Source organism: Haliotis cracherodii, unplaced genomic scaffold (assembly GCF_022045235.1).
Source record: "Haliotis cracherodii isolate W230 unplaced genomic scaffold, xgHalCrac1.p SCAF_9, whole genome shotgun sequence".
In the NCBI taxonomy this organism is placed as follows: Eukaryota; Metazoa; Mollusca; class Gastropoda; order Lepetellida; family Haliotidae; genus Haliotis; species Haliotis cracherodii.
Window position 1 is genome coordinate 54,607,349 of NW_027266343.1, and position 18,116 is coordinate 54,625,464.

General features: G+C 41.6%; 1 protein-coding gene across 9 annotated transcripts in view; it reads right to left on the bottom strand.

The window, feature by feature from the left end:
- The window catches only part of LOC139452702 (Kv channel-interacting protein 4-like), a 483,175-nt gene that overhangs the window by 188,627 nt on the left and 276,432 nt on the right, over nucleotides 1–18,116 (bottom strand). Inside the window, exon 1 of one of the 9 annotated variants that reach the window (XM_071234271.1) lies at nucleotides 9,795–10,183. The exons of the other annotated variants lie outside the window; for them this stretch is intronic. Within the exon in view, the coding sequence (XP_071090372.1) occupies nucleotides 9,795–9,927 (133 nt within the window). The 5' untranslated portion in view covers nucleotides 9,928–10,183. Of the gene's footprint in view, nucleotides 1–9,794; nucleotides 10,184–18,116 lie in introns of those variants that run through there. 9 annotated transcript variants of the gene reach the window in all.

Sequence of the window (18,116 nt, forward strand, 5' to 3'; positions counted from 1 at the left end):
TTGCCGGAAATCGTTGTATGTAAACACCAGCCCCAAGGGGACTTGCTACTTACTGCTTACCAATGGTAGTCACTGGCTTCATCACGGTGGGTAATGAAAACATGTAAGAAGACCACTGGTGATTGATGTGGGTGTCCTCTGGCCTCTTTCATTACTCTCAAATCACATGAAAAATACTTGCCATCAATTACAAATCTAATTTAGAATGATAAATGATATTCTCGAGTCTCACGTGTCAGGGTGACCTGTGACTAGTTGTATTACGAGTAGTATGAGTGTATCTTACTGCTGTCTTTATCAGTGGCTGAAATAATATTTAATAAATACTTGGGTAGTGTTCCTCCGTGTTATCTGACAGAATGATCTCTTTGTATGTTTGTACATCTGGACAAAGAAGTGGAGGCTGGTCAGGTTCTATAGCATTATTGCCGAGATATTCACTTTGGGCCACAAAAAAGAGTTAATTCTACCTTGGTAAGGATTTGTATATAGCACTCGGCAGACCCAGCATCCTCTGGTACACTGACCAAGTTACTGGGTATAATATGATCTATCGCTGTTTAAGCACATTTAGGCAGTTATAAATGGGAAAGTACACTCCACAAATTCATAATATAATAACAATATAAACAAACAGAGTGGAGGTGGCAAGAGAGTGGAGGTGGCAAGAGAGTGGAGGTGGCAAGAGAGGGGAGGTGGCAAGAGAGTGGAGGGGGCAAGAGAGTGGAGGTGGCAAGAGGGTGGAGGTGGCAAGAGAGCGGAGGTGGCAAGAGAGAAGAGAGTGGAGGTGGCAAGAGAGAAGAGAGTGGAGGTGGCAAGAGAGTGGAGGTGGCAAGAGAGAGGAGGTGGCACGAGAGTGGAGGTGGCACGAGAGTAGAGGTGACAAGAGAGTGGAGGTGGCAAGAGAGAAGAGAGTGGAGGTGGCAAGAGAGTGGAGGTGGCACGAGAGTGGAGGTGACAAGAGAGTGGAGGTGGCAAGAGAGAAGAGAGTGGAGGTGGCAAGAGAGAAGAGAGTGGAGGTGGCAAGAGAGAAGAGAGTGGAGGTGGCAAGAGAGTGGAGGTGGCAAGAGAGTGGAGGTGGCACGAGAGTGGAGGTGGCACGAGAGTAGAGGTGACAAGAGAGTGGAGGTGGCAAGAGAGAAGAGAGTGGAGGTGGCAAGAGAGTGGAGGTGGCAAGAGAGTGGAGGTGGCAAGAGAGAAGAGAGTGGAGGTGGCAAGAGAGTGGAGGTGGCAGTGAGTGAGTGAGTGAGTGAGTGAGTGAGTGAGTGAGTGAGTGAGAGAGTGAATTTTGCACCGGAGTCCAATTAGAAAAAAGTAGCACTTTGATGAAACAAGAACATTTATTCAAAGAAATGTGAAATAGACCAAGTATCTCAATTTATAATAAAAACGTTCAGTGAGAAACAAGATAGTCATTTTATGTATCCTTGATTAGCAGATATTTCCGAGCTGACAGAAAATTAGCAAAATAAATGAGTTTAGAGATATATAAGAAACTAGTTGAAACACTCCATGAGGCTATAGAAGTCATAAACATATTGGCGTTGTCTGCCATGAAGATGCTCTAGTAGCAACAAATTCAGAAATTGATACCCTGGATTCTCGTTTTGCAAGAATTGAAGATACTGTGACAACCAATTTCAGATAACACTGTCCCTGATGATAATTCATGATCTGTGCTGAAGAATACGCATCAATAGTGTCAGAGAAGTAACCTGGGGTTCTGTCACCAAAATTCATAAATGAGTGAGTGAGTGAAGGATCATATCCGTGGATGGGACGTTTTGAGTGGGTGGTTTGCAACAAAAATGGACTTCGCACATTCTACCCATGTGGGCAATCGAACCCAGGCGACTGCTTAAACCACTAGGCTACTCCATAGCCCTTCAAATGCAAGAAAGCCTGGAAGCCAGTCTACATTTTGAGTTTCATGCTTACCTCAAACTATGATGATGATCTTGCCATTGTACAGACAACAATATGCACTTGTGCGATGCTTCCACCAAATAAAATAGTCACTTGCTGGGAATTGAACTCGGGTTTTCGGCTTGACTAGCAAATGCTTTAACCACAAGGCTACCCGACCGCCCTTATATTGAAAGAAGATAATTAACATAAGTATAGCAAAAAATGTCAATGATATTCAAGATAATGGAAATGGAATTAAATACAAATAATTTTCAATGTTTCATCATTTGGAAGCAGCTGTACTGAATATCTCAGTTCCTTTGTCTTGGTAAATTCCTTTCGGGAAAATCATATCCTCATATCCATGTATTTCCTATAATAACATGACAGTTTTGTCTGGACATAAACAAATTCTCTCAATATTGTTCCACATCTTCTTTGGCACTGAGTATGGGAATTAATAAAATGCCTCCTGCTCTAGGCTGGTTGAAAAACGAAGATCCACACTGGTTCTACATCACAGCCTCGGTGCCACACCATAGCTGACATTTTGACATCAACACAATTACATTTTCCTGTAGATTATTTACCCTTTATTTCAAAATCAAACCATGTTATTTTTTCGACAAGACTTCACTTATTCCCAATGGTGAAATACCTTCATTTCAGAATATTGATTACCAATACTGACCAGTCTCATGTTGCTAAAAATACACCCACAGGTTACAACAGTTGGCGTTATCAATATCAGGCCTTCAACATCTTCGCGTCATTCCTCACAGAGGTCAGAAAAACATGAAAAATAATTTATTTTAAAAAAAAACAAGAAACTAGGCAAAAGAGTTGGCTGTTTGTGTGACCTAGTTTTTAAGAATTCAAGATGAAAAAACATCCGAAAAAATCCATTTTAAAATTGAATTTTGCTAATGAAATCTGTGGTATGCATACGGGAATTGCAATCAGTGTATATTACATTAGAGATTGACGGTCAAGGAAACATGTACTACCGCCACATCCAACACCTCGAGGGCCCTGTTCCACAGCGAGATCTTAGTGCTAAGACAATCATAAGAATCGTACTTTCACATATACTTACGACAATCCTGACGCTACTATTGCTTTGCCACATAGGCCCTGGATATCCCTCGGCCTGTGTTTAGTCAGGCTGTCTTCAGATTATACTGAACGCGATTCTGTCTCAGCTCATTGTTTAAAGTTCAGATTCATAATCTTGAAATCTTTGTTTGATTTTTTTAGATTAAAATGTGGAATGTCATGATGTAAATACATTTTGTTTTTGGTCATTTATTCATTGTTTTGTGTATGCTATAATTATCATGACTTTACTATTATCAATGATTATTCCTATGTAGTAATATCAATAATATCAAATCCATCATTTATCTTTCATTGTTATGAGTATGTCATCATCATAATCATCATCATCATAGGACATAATCATCATCATCATCATCATAGAACATAATCATCATCACCATCATCATCATAGGACATAATCATCATCATCATCATCAGCATCATCATAGGACATAATCATCATCATCATAGGACATAATCATCATCATCATCATCATCATCATCATAGGACATAATAATCATAATCATCATCATCATCATCATCATCATCATAGGACATAATCATCATCATCATAGGACATAATCATCATCATCATTGTCATCATCATCATCATAGGACATAATCATCATCATAGGACAAAATATCATAATCATCATCATCATCATAGGACATAATAATCATAATCATCATCATAGGACATAATCATCATAGGACATAATCATCATCATCATCATCATCATTATAGGACATAATCATCATAGGACATAATCATAATCATCATCATCATCATCATCATCATCATCATCATCAGCGTCATCATCATAGGACACAATGTCTGTCAGAGGATACCATCTTCACCCCTAAGAGGTACATAATCTACTGGGCAATAAACTGTGCTGACGTCAATGGTCGGCACCGCTGCTGAGATGTAAACCCAGCGGTGATCTGTGTCTTTCTACCAGCCTGGCGCTGGAGCACATTTCACTTCCTTACTTACACACTTACCTTTTTATGCAAATTGTGTGAATGGCCGCGCTACCTGTGGGGCATACTCAGCATAATCATCGAGTTATTCCAAAAACCTAGACCATTATTATGAACACATGGCCTAAATGCTTCACAATGGAATTCTCATTCTGGAATCGGCACCAGCATAACATCTGGATGTGTTTGGATGTATTGTTGATGTTTGTTTAACATATTACGTTGTGAACGACTTTATGCATGCTTGAAATGAGCATTAGCAATGACTGTATATTGATGCAGGCTCGTCGGGCTGTGCAAACTTAACTGTTTGAGTGAGTGAAGGAGTGACTGAGTGGAAGGAGTGAGTGATTGAATGAGTGAGTGATTGAATGTGTGAGTGATCGAAAGAGTGGTAGGAGAGAGTGAGTGAGTGAGTGATCGAATGAGTGGTAAGAGTGAGTGAGTGAGTGAGTGAGTGAGTGAGTGAGCAGGGTTTTATGCCGCTTTTAGCAATATTCCAGCAATATCACAGCGGGGGACACCAGAAATAGGCTTCACACATTGTACCCATGTCGGGAATCGAACCCGGGCCTTGGGCATGACAAGCGAACGCTTTAACTACTAGGCTGCCCGACCACCTTGCCAAGTATGCTAACTTTCTATGATGTTTTATCATGTTACAAACGCTTGAATAATTTTTCTCTAAATTGCACAACTATCGATTAAATCCCCTTGCATGTTTTTCCATTCTCTTGTATGTTTATTTATGACAACAAAATACTACCTTCCAATTCCCCAAACCTGTATGTAAGCTTCAGTATATTTCAGTATCTCCTAACAACAATATTCGATAAAGTAAAAGAAAAGACGTCCATCAACGAAGTGGTAATCCCTCCGTAACACTGACTTGCTGCACAATATGGCCGTGGTTGTTTCAACAGGCCCGTCACACTGTCATCTAAATAGAGCGTGGGTACTCCCTAGTGGCCGACACATGTCCGTAGCCTCTTACAAAGCTTAATTTACACATGTATAATTTACATTTTTCACTGGCTGCATTACGCTGTCACTGACAAATATACATTATCTGTGTGGAAGCCCAGGCAAAAATGACTTTCGCACGATCATCGTAAACACAGTCTGAGACCAGTGCCAACATCAGCATCTGCATCAACATCTACATCTACGATGTTGAGTCTGATCATTTCTGATATTCATGCAGCTAAAATCAAAGTGAGTGAGTGAGTAAGTGAGTGAGTGAGTTTGGTTTTACACCGCTTTTAGCAATATTCCAGCAATATCACAGCGGGGGGCACCAGAAATGGGCTTCACACATTGTACCAATGTCTGGAATCCAACCCGGGTCTTTGGTGTGACGAGCGAACGCTTTAACCACCCCTAAAATCAAAGTAACAAATTTACCAGTTTTTAAAAACTAAAGACAGATATGAATATCTCCTTCAAGAATACAGTCAGGATAGAAGGGGTGGGAGGGTTAACGCTGCTTCTAATTGCTACTTTGAATATTTTGGTATTATAGCATGGCATGTTTAACAGAAAAACCCTGAGTGGTGTAAATCTTATACATGTCATGAAAAATTATCAGACCTACTCCAGTCAAAGTTAGTATGGCATTATTAAACAGTCATACATAACTGGATATTACATTTAAAGACAATCGGTGCATGAATATCCAGTTATGTATGACTGTTTGATAATCTCATACCAACTTTGACAGGAGTAGTTTTTCAGATATTGTAGTAAATGTCGGTACCTTTTAATTACCTTCCAGACTATAGTTGTGGCATTGGACACAATAAAACTCTCAGCACTGATCAGTACAAAGATAAGTTTTATATATTGGATGACACGACATTGAAGACAAAAATACAGACATAATTTGAGAATTAAATGTATCGGATGAATTAGAAATGGTGAATTCTCATAATACAAGGAGGACAAGAATAAAACTACCACCTGACACATTTTTGTCTCTTGCCAAAATGACCCAAGGACACAAAAAAAGTAGAGCTGCCCAATATTAAGGTTTCGTTTGTCATTGAATGGCAATTTTGCACCGGAGTCCAATTAGATAAAGGCAGAAGTAGCACTTTGATGAAACAAGAACATTTATCGAAAGAAATGTGAAATAGACCAAGTATCTCATTTAATGATAAAAACCTTTAGTGAGAAACAAGATAGTCATTTTATGTATCCTTGATTAGCAGATATTTCCAAGCTGACAGAAAATTAGCAAAATAAATGAGTTTAGAGATATATAAGAAACTAGTTGAAACACTCCATGAGGCTATAGAAGTCATAAACATATTGGCGTTGTCTGCCATGAAGATGCTCTAGTAGCAACAAATTCAGAAATTGATACCCTGGATTCTCGTTTTGCAAGAATTGAAGATACTGTAACAACCAATTTCAGATAACACTGTCCCCTGTGACCTGATGATAATTCATGATCTGTGCTGAAGAATACGCATCAATAGTGTCAGAGAAGTAACCTGGGGTTCTGTCACCAAAATTCATATGTGAGTGAGTGAGTGAGTGAGTGAGTGAGTGAGTGAGTGAGTGAGTGAGTGAGTGAGTGAGTGAGTGTGTGTGTGAGTGTGTGAGTGAGTGAGTGAGTGAGTGAGTGAGTGAGTGAGTGTGTGTGTGTGTGTGTGAGTGAGTGAGTGAGTGAGTGAGTGAGTGAAAGCCCAATGTGATACAGGGAACTATACCCCACAAGTGTGTGTGCTGATGACTGATTACAGGTAACTTTGTTTTTGTTGGTTTGTTGTTTAATGCTACACTCAGCAATATTCCAGCTATAAGATGGCAGTCTGTAAATAATCCCGTGATTAACATCATGAGCATCAATCCACGCAATTGGAATACAATGACAAACATCAACCAAGTCAGCAAGCCTGACCACCCGATCCCGTTAGTCGCCACTTACTACAAGTATAGTCACCTTTTAGGGCAAGAATGGGTTGCTGAAGACCTATTCTACCCCGTATCTTCATGGGTCTCAGGTAACTAGTGTGAACACCAGTAGTGTGGAGGGAAGTCACCAGCTTCAACCAGTCATGGCAATGGAAGATAAGGCTGTGTGCGTATGGAGTTTGACTCGACCGCATCTATTTCCAACATCACAAATCGACCAAAATGACTTTTATTTCAAAAACACCCCTCTTCCCTTATCAAAATCATACATAAATCCCACTAGCACAATCAACAAGTTAATACTTCTATCTTTTTGCCACCTAGTCTCCTCCCATTTCTGAAAATCCTGGCTCCACATCTGCATGGACAGATAGTGAGTGAGCAGCCAGGAGTTTACTGCTGCTGTAAACCACATCACGGCACACCAAGAATGGGCTCACAAATGACACCAGATTTGAACCAAGGTCTTCTGCTAGATTATTAAACACCCTACCCACCGTGCGTCATTACCCCGAAGCAGTATTTACATGTGCATGACAATAGCCGCATTCAGACCCTGTATATACACGCTACATCCAAACGAGCAGTGGGACTCGGCGACATGACTACCTCAGCTATCCTGTTACGTCCCTACTGTCACTGCAGGGGAAGTGACTGTCTGCCAACCTTATTTGCTGTTTCATACATGCACAATAACAATGGTTGCAGACAATATTTCATTTGTTCCCATTAGGCGAAAGTAAACAGCTCATAATATGAGTCTGTTTAATAAACAGGTCAAACAAAGCCTGTGCGTGGATAATTCCGCCGCGGCGCCTCCATCATCCACAGGTCCAGCAGGCTGGGGTAGAGATCTACTGTTGTGATGTAATATTTATACAAACTGTTAATAATGAGTTACCTGCACTGCCAACGTAAACAACAATCATGGATTACCACAGATTGACTGCAGAGTGAGTGAGTGAGTGAGTGAGTGAGTGAGTGAGTGAGTGAGTGAAAGGGTGAGTGAGTGAGTGTGCAAAAGGAAGAATGAGTGAGTGAGTGAGTAAAAGGAGGGATGGGTGGGGGAATAGGGGAGTGTGTGAGTGTGTTAGTTAGTTTGGTTTAAAGATGCTTTCATTTAAGTTACATCACACAGCTTCATGTTGGAGGAAAGCCTGAAGTAATGCAGGATGACATTTACCATTTTGGTGAAACCCACGAGTGCAGGTATTGAGCTGACAATCTAGAAACTTAATCAAGAAGAACTGGTATTCAAACCCACGACCATGGATACAAATCTGCACAGTGAATTGCAGCCGCTCAGACGACTGGGCCCCAGTATCCTGCACTGACAACCATATACAGAGTGAGTGAGTTGGGTTATGCTAACATTAATGCTACAATGATTGAGTGAGTGAGTGAGTATGATTTTACGCCGCTCTTAGCAATATTCCAGCAATATCACGGCGGGGGACACCACAAATGGGCTTCACACATTGTACCCATGTCGGGAATCGAACCCGGGTCTTCAGCGTGACGAGCGAACGCTTTAACCACTAGGCTACCCGACCGCCCCGCTACAATGATTGAGATGACGACTCAGACATCAGATTTGACTACACGTCACATGTTCCTAGCAGTTATACAATAGAGGGCTGATGTCATTATTAATCTGTTTGCTATATGTAATCATCAGTCAATTGTTGCACGATTACATCAAACATATCCACCAGATGTTGCAATGTACAGACACGCTCCAAGCACAGGGATCACCATTAAGCACACATAATTTCCTCGGTTGAGTGAATTCTATACTTCATCTACCAGACATGTAAATGTTGGCAGTCAGGTTTGACATTTTCAAACATGTGTGAAAATGTGTCTGCCTTCTGATAAAACAATATGTTAGAAAGCTGATGACACTGTGTTATCCACCAGATATAAAAAGGTGTTAACCCACTAGATGACAATGTGTTATCAATAAGCTATGACATTGTTATCCTCCAGATGACAATATGTTATCAAGGTATGACATTGTTATCCACCAGATATTACAATGTGTTATCAGACAGACATGACTGTGTGTTATCCATAACATGTTATCAACCAGCTGACAAAGTGTTATCTGTCATATATGACAATGTATTAGAATCAGTAATATTATACCACATGGAACAGGGGCTATTATGTCAATCATAGGACATAAGATGTCAATACCAGAAATTACAGCACCAACACACCACAACATAGATAACATGGTAAAAAAACTAATGACATGAGCATCTGTGACTTGGCAACAACGTGTCAACAGCTGCACAGCCTCAGGGGCAACCACAGTTCCATCGGCGAGGTGGTCCCAACATCCCACTGAGATCTACCTGGCCAACAGCTGACACACACCTGTTCACCCATATACACAAACACCTACATCATATTCTACAGGTATTTGTACACTGTTCACATTAAAAACCAAACATGATTAAAAGGCGAATACATCTAATTTCATAATTTTTGAAATGGTGTATTTTAAAGAGAAACAAAATATCACAGCTGGAACTTTATGAGTTTAAAAGATAAATGATTTTCCATGCACATGAAATGAAAGTTACGATAGCAGTGTAGGGGGAGTGTTTACACAGCTGGCAGCTGTTGTTACTGCTGCCGACCCAAGCTCTCTCCTTGTCGTCCAGGTGTGCAACAGTTACAGATTACAACCTGCACTTGATGTGCACACACCACACCTGGACGACAGGTAGGCGGTGTGTGTGTCGGTAAAACGCTTTAACCACAACCCTATAACAATGTTACCACAATGTCAATGTACCACAGATCACAGTGTTACAAATCTGGAAATGGTTTCAAAAATACATAAGCAATCAATAAAATGCTGGAAAGTACTTACTATTTTCTCGTGAAAACAACAGGTGTTTTCGTAGGGGTGGGAACAACTGATATATAATCATACGAAACATGCGTCCACCTTTGGCGAAATTCTTCGCCACACGACCTCCACAATTAAGACCCCATATACACATAAGGTGTAGGACACATGGGTAGGTTGGAAACACTTGCACACACCGGACACAGGTCACTTGGTTCAATATCCTGTCAAACTCGCAGACAAAATTCACAAAACGGTGTGACAATCCACGCTTTGATTGCCTGATCAGGTGGACTCCCAATATCTCCAGCCACCAGGAACACGGATTGCACACTGATGTTGATATTACAAGACAGATAGCTGCCTGCTGCAGCCTCTCAATACACACTCCTATGCCAGCGCCTACTCCTGGATTCAAATGGAATATTGGCCAGGCTGACTCACTGTGGCAGCAAGGGGAACAAGGTGCATGCCATAATGGACTGGTCCTACACTGTCCTCTGAGACCAGCATTCCAAGTGATGACATAATAACCTCTATTGCGACACCATGGCACAAAGCTCCATTAAAACTCCCTCATTAGTTGACAGTGGTACTTCCACTCAGCTACCTGTCCAACAGCTGGTGTATCCTTTCACTTAATCAATGCCTGTTTAATTAGTTGTGACATTAATAAGATCATGGGTGATATTGTCCAATAGCACCTCTCACTAGAATGTGTTGTCCAAGGATAGTGCCCAGTTACATTTTTATTGATTATTTTCTATATCACCTTCGGAGGCAGCTTTATCTCTGCTTAAACTGGCCGATAATTCCATGCTTAGATTTCCTGTGGTTCCCTTTAATGAGTGAAACCACTTGTAGCGATGTGAAACGAACAAAACGGTAGGCCACTTGTAGCGTCAGGGTCTGGGCAGGATCCCCGGGACTGCCAAAGAGGTGATTCAGCTCGTGAATGACACTCCTGCTGCAGGCAACTCTACTGCCACCTATTGAACAGTTGTCTAAAGAGCACAAGCTATACCTCTGCTTATCTAACGACTACTGTCTCCGCGCAGAACACAGGAACAGAGTCTACCACACAGTGGTCGAAACCATTTCCGCCTTCACAAGCCATACCACTGCTTATCTAACGACTACTGTCTCCGACACAGAACACAGGAACGGGGTTTACTACACTGATAGTGGCCGCAACAATTACTTTACCATTACTCCTGCCATCTGTTGGGCCCGGTAAGAATAACTACAAATTGCTTCCTTCAAGTGTAACTTCCCTAATGCTTTCCAAACCAACTGTTACTGCTAGCTTTAATCACATTATGATGAGTTACTTTTTTCTAATAAAAACACAGCACAAAGAACTCTTTATGGAATAAACTCTGCTATGGTTCATCTGGTTGTAGAGGTTCTGAAGGTTTCAGAAAATTAATGATTTAAGTGATCTTAAATATTCTTTTTTATTCAATTGAAAAAAAGCCATCAAAAACAATCAGAGTGAAATTTGCCTTAGTTGGAAATATAAATTGACTAATTTTTCCCTGGTGAGTGAGTGAGTGAGTGAGTGAGTATGGTTTTATGCTGCTATTAGTAATATTCCAGAAATATCAAGATGGGAGAAAAAAATAATAAAAAAATAAAGAAATATTATGTCAAATATTAATTGATTAAAAACACTTTATGGGACAATCTTTGCTATAATTGCTGACCTGGAAGGTCTTGATTTTTCAGCGTCAATTGCTCCCCCACATGTTGTATGTAATATATGATGTTTCCCAGGGCAACGGACTTGTCAGTAAATGGGTACCCGGAAGGAAGAGATTTTAAAGTGATATTTACCTTCAAGCACAAAACATTTAACTTGGGTTGTATACCCCACAGCTGACTACACACTACAATGTCCACAGACAGGCAACTGGCATGCCCCTTGACGACGCCTGCATCTGGAGACTGACAGTGTGTGTGTATTACAATTATCACTGTAATCATTACCTGGTAATACCATTATCATTATTACTCCTTTCATCATTAGCAGTACCATCTTGACATGTATTTATTAACCCAGCATCAACAAAACCTCTCTGGTTGATTAGGCGGCATGGCACGACAGTTTGAACTGTCGTTAACACTAAGTTGCATAACAATCATTGGATTAGCTGGTCCAAACTCGATTATTTACAGGCCGCCGTCACAGTACTGGGCTACTTTGAGTGTAGTCTTAAGAAACAAACAAAAAAACAAACAAAGTTTCACCAAGTAATGAATAAGTGAATATTCTTTTACGCTGCGTCAGCAATCTTGCGAGATTTCAGTCTTTTTCTTCAAGACATCTGGTTCAATCAGCATTCCGTCAGTAGACATATCCTGCATTATCAAATTACACACAGTATGTAGTAATCAGCCATGCCTGCATTAATTGGCAGTCTGTAATGGTCCTATCAGTCATCTTGAGTTGTAACATTACATGTCACTTTGGGGGCCCTCCCCTTGTGAACAACATGTCTGTTGAGGCAGGAATCAATACAGGGAAATATAGAATTATCCTTCACATAATTACAAGCAAAGAGCATCCCAAGTATCGCACCCATTTGTGTATTCCAGCTCCTGCTTAATTATCCAGCACATATGCTGTAACGCGGCTTTTCTATATTGATTCCTCAACACCCATTAAGTATTAAACTACTTCCCTCCTTAAAGAACACACGACCATGTTCCTTCACAGATACTGCTTCAGATTTCTTGTGGCAGCTAACTTAGATATTGAGATTAGTTTGATGGATATCAGATTGTGAGACTTGAATACTCCACCTAATCCTGACAAAGTAGCTTGCAGTGGCTGTTGACAACAGGTTTCAACAATCTACACCTCCAATGTGACTGCTTTCCAGAAGTGAGTGAGTTTGGTTTAACGCTGCTTTTAACAGTATAACAGTTATATCACAGCGTCCCAGCTTATTGTGGGAGGAAAGCCCGAAGTGATGCAGGTTTCAGACGTTTACCACTTCGGCGAAACCCACGAGCACGGGTATGGTGCTTACAAACCTAGAAACATAATCGGGGCAAACCGGGATTCGAACCGACAATCATAGGTTTCTGGCGTGCCCAAGGGATGCAACTCTGCACAGCGAATCGCGACGCCTTAGACGACTGGGCCACCCGTGCCCCAGCTTTCCAGAAGCCATTGAGGAGACCTGTGAAGATCCGGGGTAGAATAGGTCTTCAGCAACCCATGCTTGCCGTAAAAGGTGACTGCTTATCCTAAAAGGTGACCAACAGGATCGGGTAGTTAGGCTCGCTGACTTGGTTGATGCATGTCATCGATCCCAATTGGGTGGATTGATGCTCAGGATATAAATCACTGGATTGTCTGGTCCAGACCTGATTATTTACAGACAGCCGTCATAAAGCTGGAATATTGCTGAATGCGGCGTTAAACAACAAACTAAACAAACCAACAACTGAGCAACCTACACACACGTTCATTTCATCATTCTAGTTACATCACTGGTTGGGGGAATGTGATGGTTATAAATGCAGTAGGAATACTGATTTGACACCTCTGAATATTATTTGAAAATGCTTTCATGACTCCAAATTAAACACAGTAGGATTATAGATTTGAATTGGAAATGTTACTGTTTGTTTGCTTGTTATTTAATGCTAATTAATGTTTTAAATAATTTGAGTTTGGACCAGACAATCTTGAGTTATCCCCATCTGGATAAAATGATATCCGATCCACCAAGTCAGAGAGCCAGACCACCCGATCCACCCAAGTCGCCCCTTACGATGAGACAAGACGCCTAGCATCTATTTTAACCCGGAATCCTAGCTGGGCTTGAATATGTTGCATGAAGTAACACCAAATTAAAACACAAGGAATATAGATTTGATACCTCAGTGAGTGAGTGAGTGAGTGAGTGAGTGAGTGAGTGAGTGAGTGAGTGAGTGAGTGAGTGAGTGAGTGAGTGAGTGAGTGAGTTGGGTTTAACACCGCTTTTAACAGTATTCCAGTTATATTGTGGCGTGTCAGCTTAATGTGGGAGTAAAGCCCGAAGTGATGCAGGTCTCAGACGTTTACCACTTCGGTGAAACCCACGAGCACGGGTATGGTGCTGACAAACCTAGAAACATAATCGGGGCGAACCGGGATTCGAACCCACAATCATAGGTTTCTGGCGTGCCCAAGGGACACAACTCTTCAAAGCGAATCACGTCGCCTAGGCCCCCAAAGATGAAAGAAACTCTAGTACAACCATTGTCCTAAATCACATACAATGGCAGAGTTTGTTAAGAAGATAAATCCATGGCACAGAGTCCTAGATTATGCAGTCACAATGTACAAAGCATGATTAACTCTTCATCAAATATATCATCTCTTTCAACTGAAATTATTCAGAACATTGCAAGATGATAATAGTCAAAATCTTCAGGCTGAACAACAAATATACAGACTACAATGTATGCATTGTCAATGAGGGCTTTCCGATCTGTCAGACTGTAGCAACATCCCCAACGGCAACATACAGAGTGTACATTCAAGACACTTACAACACCTACATCTACGACGACCACACCAGCAATGGCCATCAAATGTCCTCTAATGGCAATTTAGCTTGAGTGCAGTGTTGTTGCAGAGTAACTAAGCATTTCACTGTCTGGTCCTGTTCTCATTTCAGTAATGGACAAAGTCAGTGGCTAATTCCACGATTGGGCGATGGTCAAGTTTACCTGTCCAGATAATAGGTTCCCTTGGGGCACCATTAGCAGCCACTAAACCCAGTAACTGTGTCTGAAAGTGTTACAAAGCTTACGCACAGCCAGAACATGTTATTGCTTGTGATTGGTGCAGGATTTAATCAGGGTGATGGTCATTTATTGGATCAGAGAATTTGGCTGAACAAGAAGGTCCTCATGGAGTTAGGCACCACGTTATGGGGAGACAACTCTCTTAACAGAATTAGTCACTGCTCTAACCTATATTTATTGCTATGGAGAACACTTGTTATCAAATGTACTGGGATGGATATATGTAGATTAAGACACTGGAACAGATCATTATTTCCAATTTCATCCCAAAATATCCAAACTTTGCCTCTTTGCATATGTATTGACTGGGAATTTTACAGCTTCCTGTAGTTCAGAATACAGGCACATAGGTAATCAACCAGGAAACGAAGGTACCAGAAACATCCCATTTGAATGATTCTATGATTTTCGTAAAAACATTGTAATTAATATATCCATACTACTTCACTTTGGATGTGGACGTAAAATTGTGTAGTGAGTGAGTGAGTGAGTGAGTGAGTGAGTGAGTGAGTTTGGTTTTACACCGTTTTTAGCAATGTTCCAGCAATATCACATCGGGGGACACCAGAAGTAATGAGCATCGATCCACGCAATAGTGATACGATGACATGCACCAACCAAGTCAGCGAGCCTGACCACCTGATCCCATTAGTCGCCAAGTCAGCGAGCCTGACCACCCGATCCCGTTGCACATGATTGACAGCTATAGACATCTAAACCATATTAATGCTGAATTCTTTTCTGAATTGAAACTCTATTCTAATCTATTTTTGGCCAATAACAGTAAGGAGAATGTTCTTTTGATTCAAGCCAATACCTGTTAGGGGAATGCCCATGGATTAAAAGCACAATATCTTTGAACAGTGCTGGGTGATAAACAGATTGTTTGTTGTTGTTTTTCCAAAAAAAGTTGCACTCCTGAAAGAATTTTAATTTCTTTTAAATGTATTTTATGTGTACAAGTGTTATAATTAGTGACCAGAATCACACAGACCTCTGGGGAGGGAAAAATCATTCCTGCCTCACGACTAATTAATATTAATGTCTGAAACAAGACACTGTTCAATTCCATTTATATGCCATATTTCTGCAAAACCCACAGACTTGGTAGCAATGTAATTATGAATATCTGTGAATTTAGACACAGACAGATGAGATAGTATGTCAATAGCTATCATAGATGCCCAGAAATAAGCCTCAGAACCCTGCAAGGTGATTGTGTCTCACCATATAAAAAGACAGTTTCCTATTACGATCTAAAAATATTTCAAATAACTTCAGCAGCAATAAATGTGATCAAGAAGACGAGTCCTCGCTGTTCAGGAGTGGCCCAGTCAGCAGGCGATATAAGAGATTTCAAAGAAGACTCCACAATGGCTGGCAGTGGAACTAGATGTCTTAATTAGTGGTCGTCAGGCAGACTGCCATGAGACTTCTTGTCATCTTGCGACAGTTTCCCACATTTTGTCAGCTATAAAAGGTTATACCCATAGCAAACATTATTATTAAATATCACCAGTATATTATAGTCCCTAAAGATACATAGGCATGAGAATACAAGACAGGAGATGTGACCTTTACAGTAAAAGTTTGGCATAGCACACTTCCAGAAAAGCGTGGGAAATGACCACAGGAAAGACCAAGGTGTTTAATCCATTGTAAAATATAAGCATTACATATACATAAGAACATTTCCATGATAGATAATCAATGATGAAAGTATAAAATAAAAAAGCATGAAACAAAACAAAAAGCATAGAATGTACTCGGTTAAAATCAGTGAGTGAGTGAGCTTTGAACAAAATTTCAGCAATATCATGGCGGGTCTGTTCAATGTGGGAGGAAAGACCTAAGTGATGCACGTCACAGACATTTACTACCTTGGAGAAATCCAATGAGCATGGATCTGGTGCTGACAAACCTGGAAACAAAATCAGGATGAACCAGGGTTTGAACCAACAATAGATTTCTCATGTGCCCAAAGGACCCAACTCCTCAAAGCGACTTGCGGCACCTTAGACGACTGAGCCATGCGTGCCACCAACTAGGTTAATAAAATGCATTGCTCATCCACACCTACTGCTATGTATCTAATAACCTTCACACCAAAATTGAAAAGTGTTTATATCCTTCCAAACTGATGGATAAAACATTTCATATCCTCTCAAACTGTGGGTGGTATAACAGATTATAGCCACAATGTTGCAGATTGACTACATTAGACTGTTAACACCTAGATCACTGCTGATTCTAGGAAATCCTGGCAATGCCAAATGTTTGTTGAATCCAGTATAGGCTGCGAAAGGTGAGATGAAAGGGAGACCTTTGGTAACGAAGGCTGACACTTCCCACCAGGAAGTACACTGCACTGATGTGCTGGGTGCAGGTACTCTGCCGTGCACGCAGGTGGGGTGAGGGAGAGCAGGCAATGAGCAGCTGTATGGGTATTGGAGGAGGATGTGGGGGAGGAGGCAAATTCCTTCATCAACAACCTGGCTGTGATGAGGTTCAGTGAGAAGGCAGCAGGTAGGGATTTGTGCTAAGGGTTGGAGGGGGTCAGACAGGTGTTGGACAGTGGGATGGGGGGAGGGGGAGGTGAGGACAAGGGGGGAGCTATGACTGGGGTAGGTAAGTATAAAGCTGGTTCAGGGGTTGGTGCAGATGCAGGGTAAGGTTGGATATGGGTTCTGAGCTGGTTCAGGGGTTGGTGTAGATGCAGGATGAGGTTGGATGAGAGTTCAGAGGTGGTTCAGGGGTTGGTGTAGATGCAGGGTAAGGTTGGATATGGGTTCTGAGCTGGTTCAGGGGTTGGTGTAGATGCAGGATGAGGTTGGATGAGAGTTCAGAGGTGGTTCAGGGGTTGGTGTAGATGCAGGATGAGGTTGGATGTGAGTTCAGAGCTGGTTCAGGGGTTGGTGTAGATGCAGGGTAAGGTTGGATATGGGTTCTGAGCTGGTTCACGGGTTGGTGTAGATACAGGATGAGGTTGGATGAGAGTTCAGAGGTGGTTCAGGGGTTGGTGTAGATGCAGGATGTGGTTGGATATGGGTTCAGAGCTGGTTCAGGGGTTGGTGTAGATGCAGGATGAGGTTGGATATGGGTTCAGAGCTGGTTAACGGGTTGGTGTAGATGCAGGGTAAGGTTGGATATGGGTTCAGAGCTGGTTCAGGGGTTGGTGTAGATGCAGGATGAGGTTGGATGTGGGTTCAGAGCTGGTTCAAGGGTTGGTGTAGATGCAGGGTGAGGTTGGATATGGGTTCAGAGGTGGTTCACGGGTTGGTGTAGATGCAGGATGAGGTTGGATGTGGGTTCAGAGCTGGTTCACGGGTTGGTGTAGATGCAGGGTGAGGTTGGATATGGGTTCAGAGGTGGTTCATGGGCTGGTGTAGATGCAGGATGAGGTTGGATGTGAGTTCAGAGCTGGTTCAGGGGTTGGTGTAGATGCAGGGTGAGGTTGGATATGGGTTCAGAGCTGGTTCAGGGGTTGGTGTAGATGCAGGATGAGGTTGGATGTGAGTTCAGAGCTGGTTCAGGGGT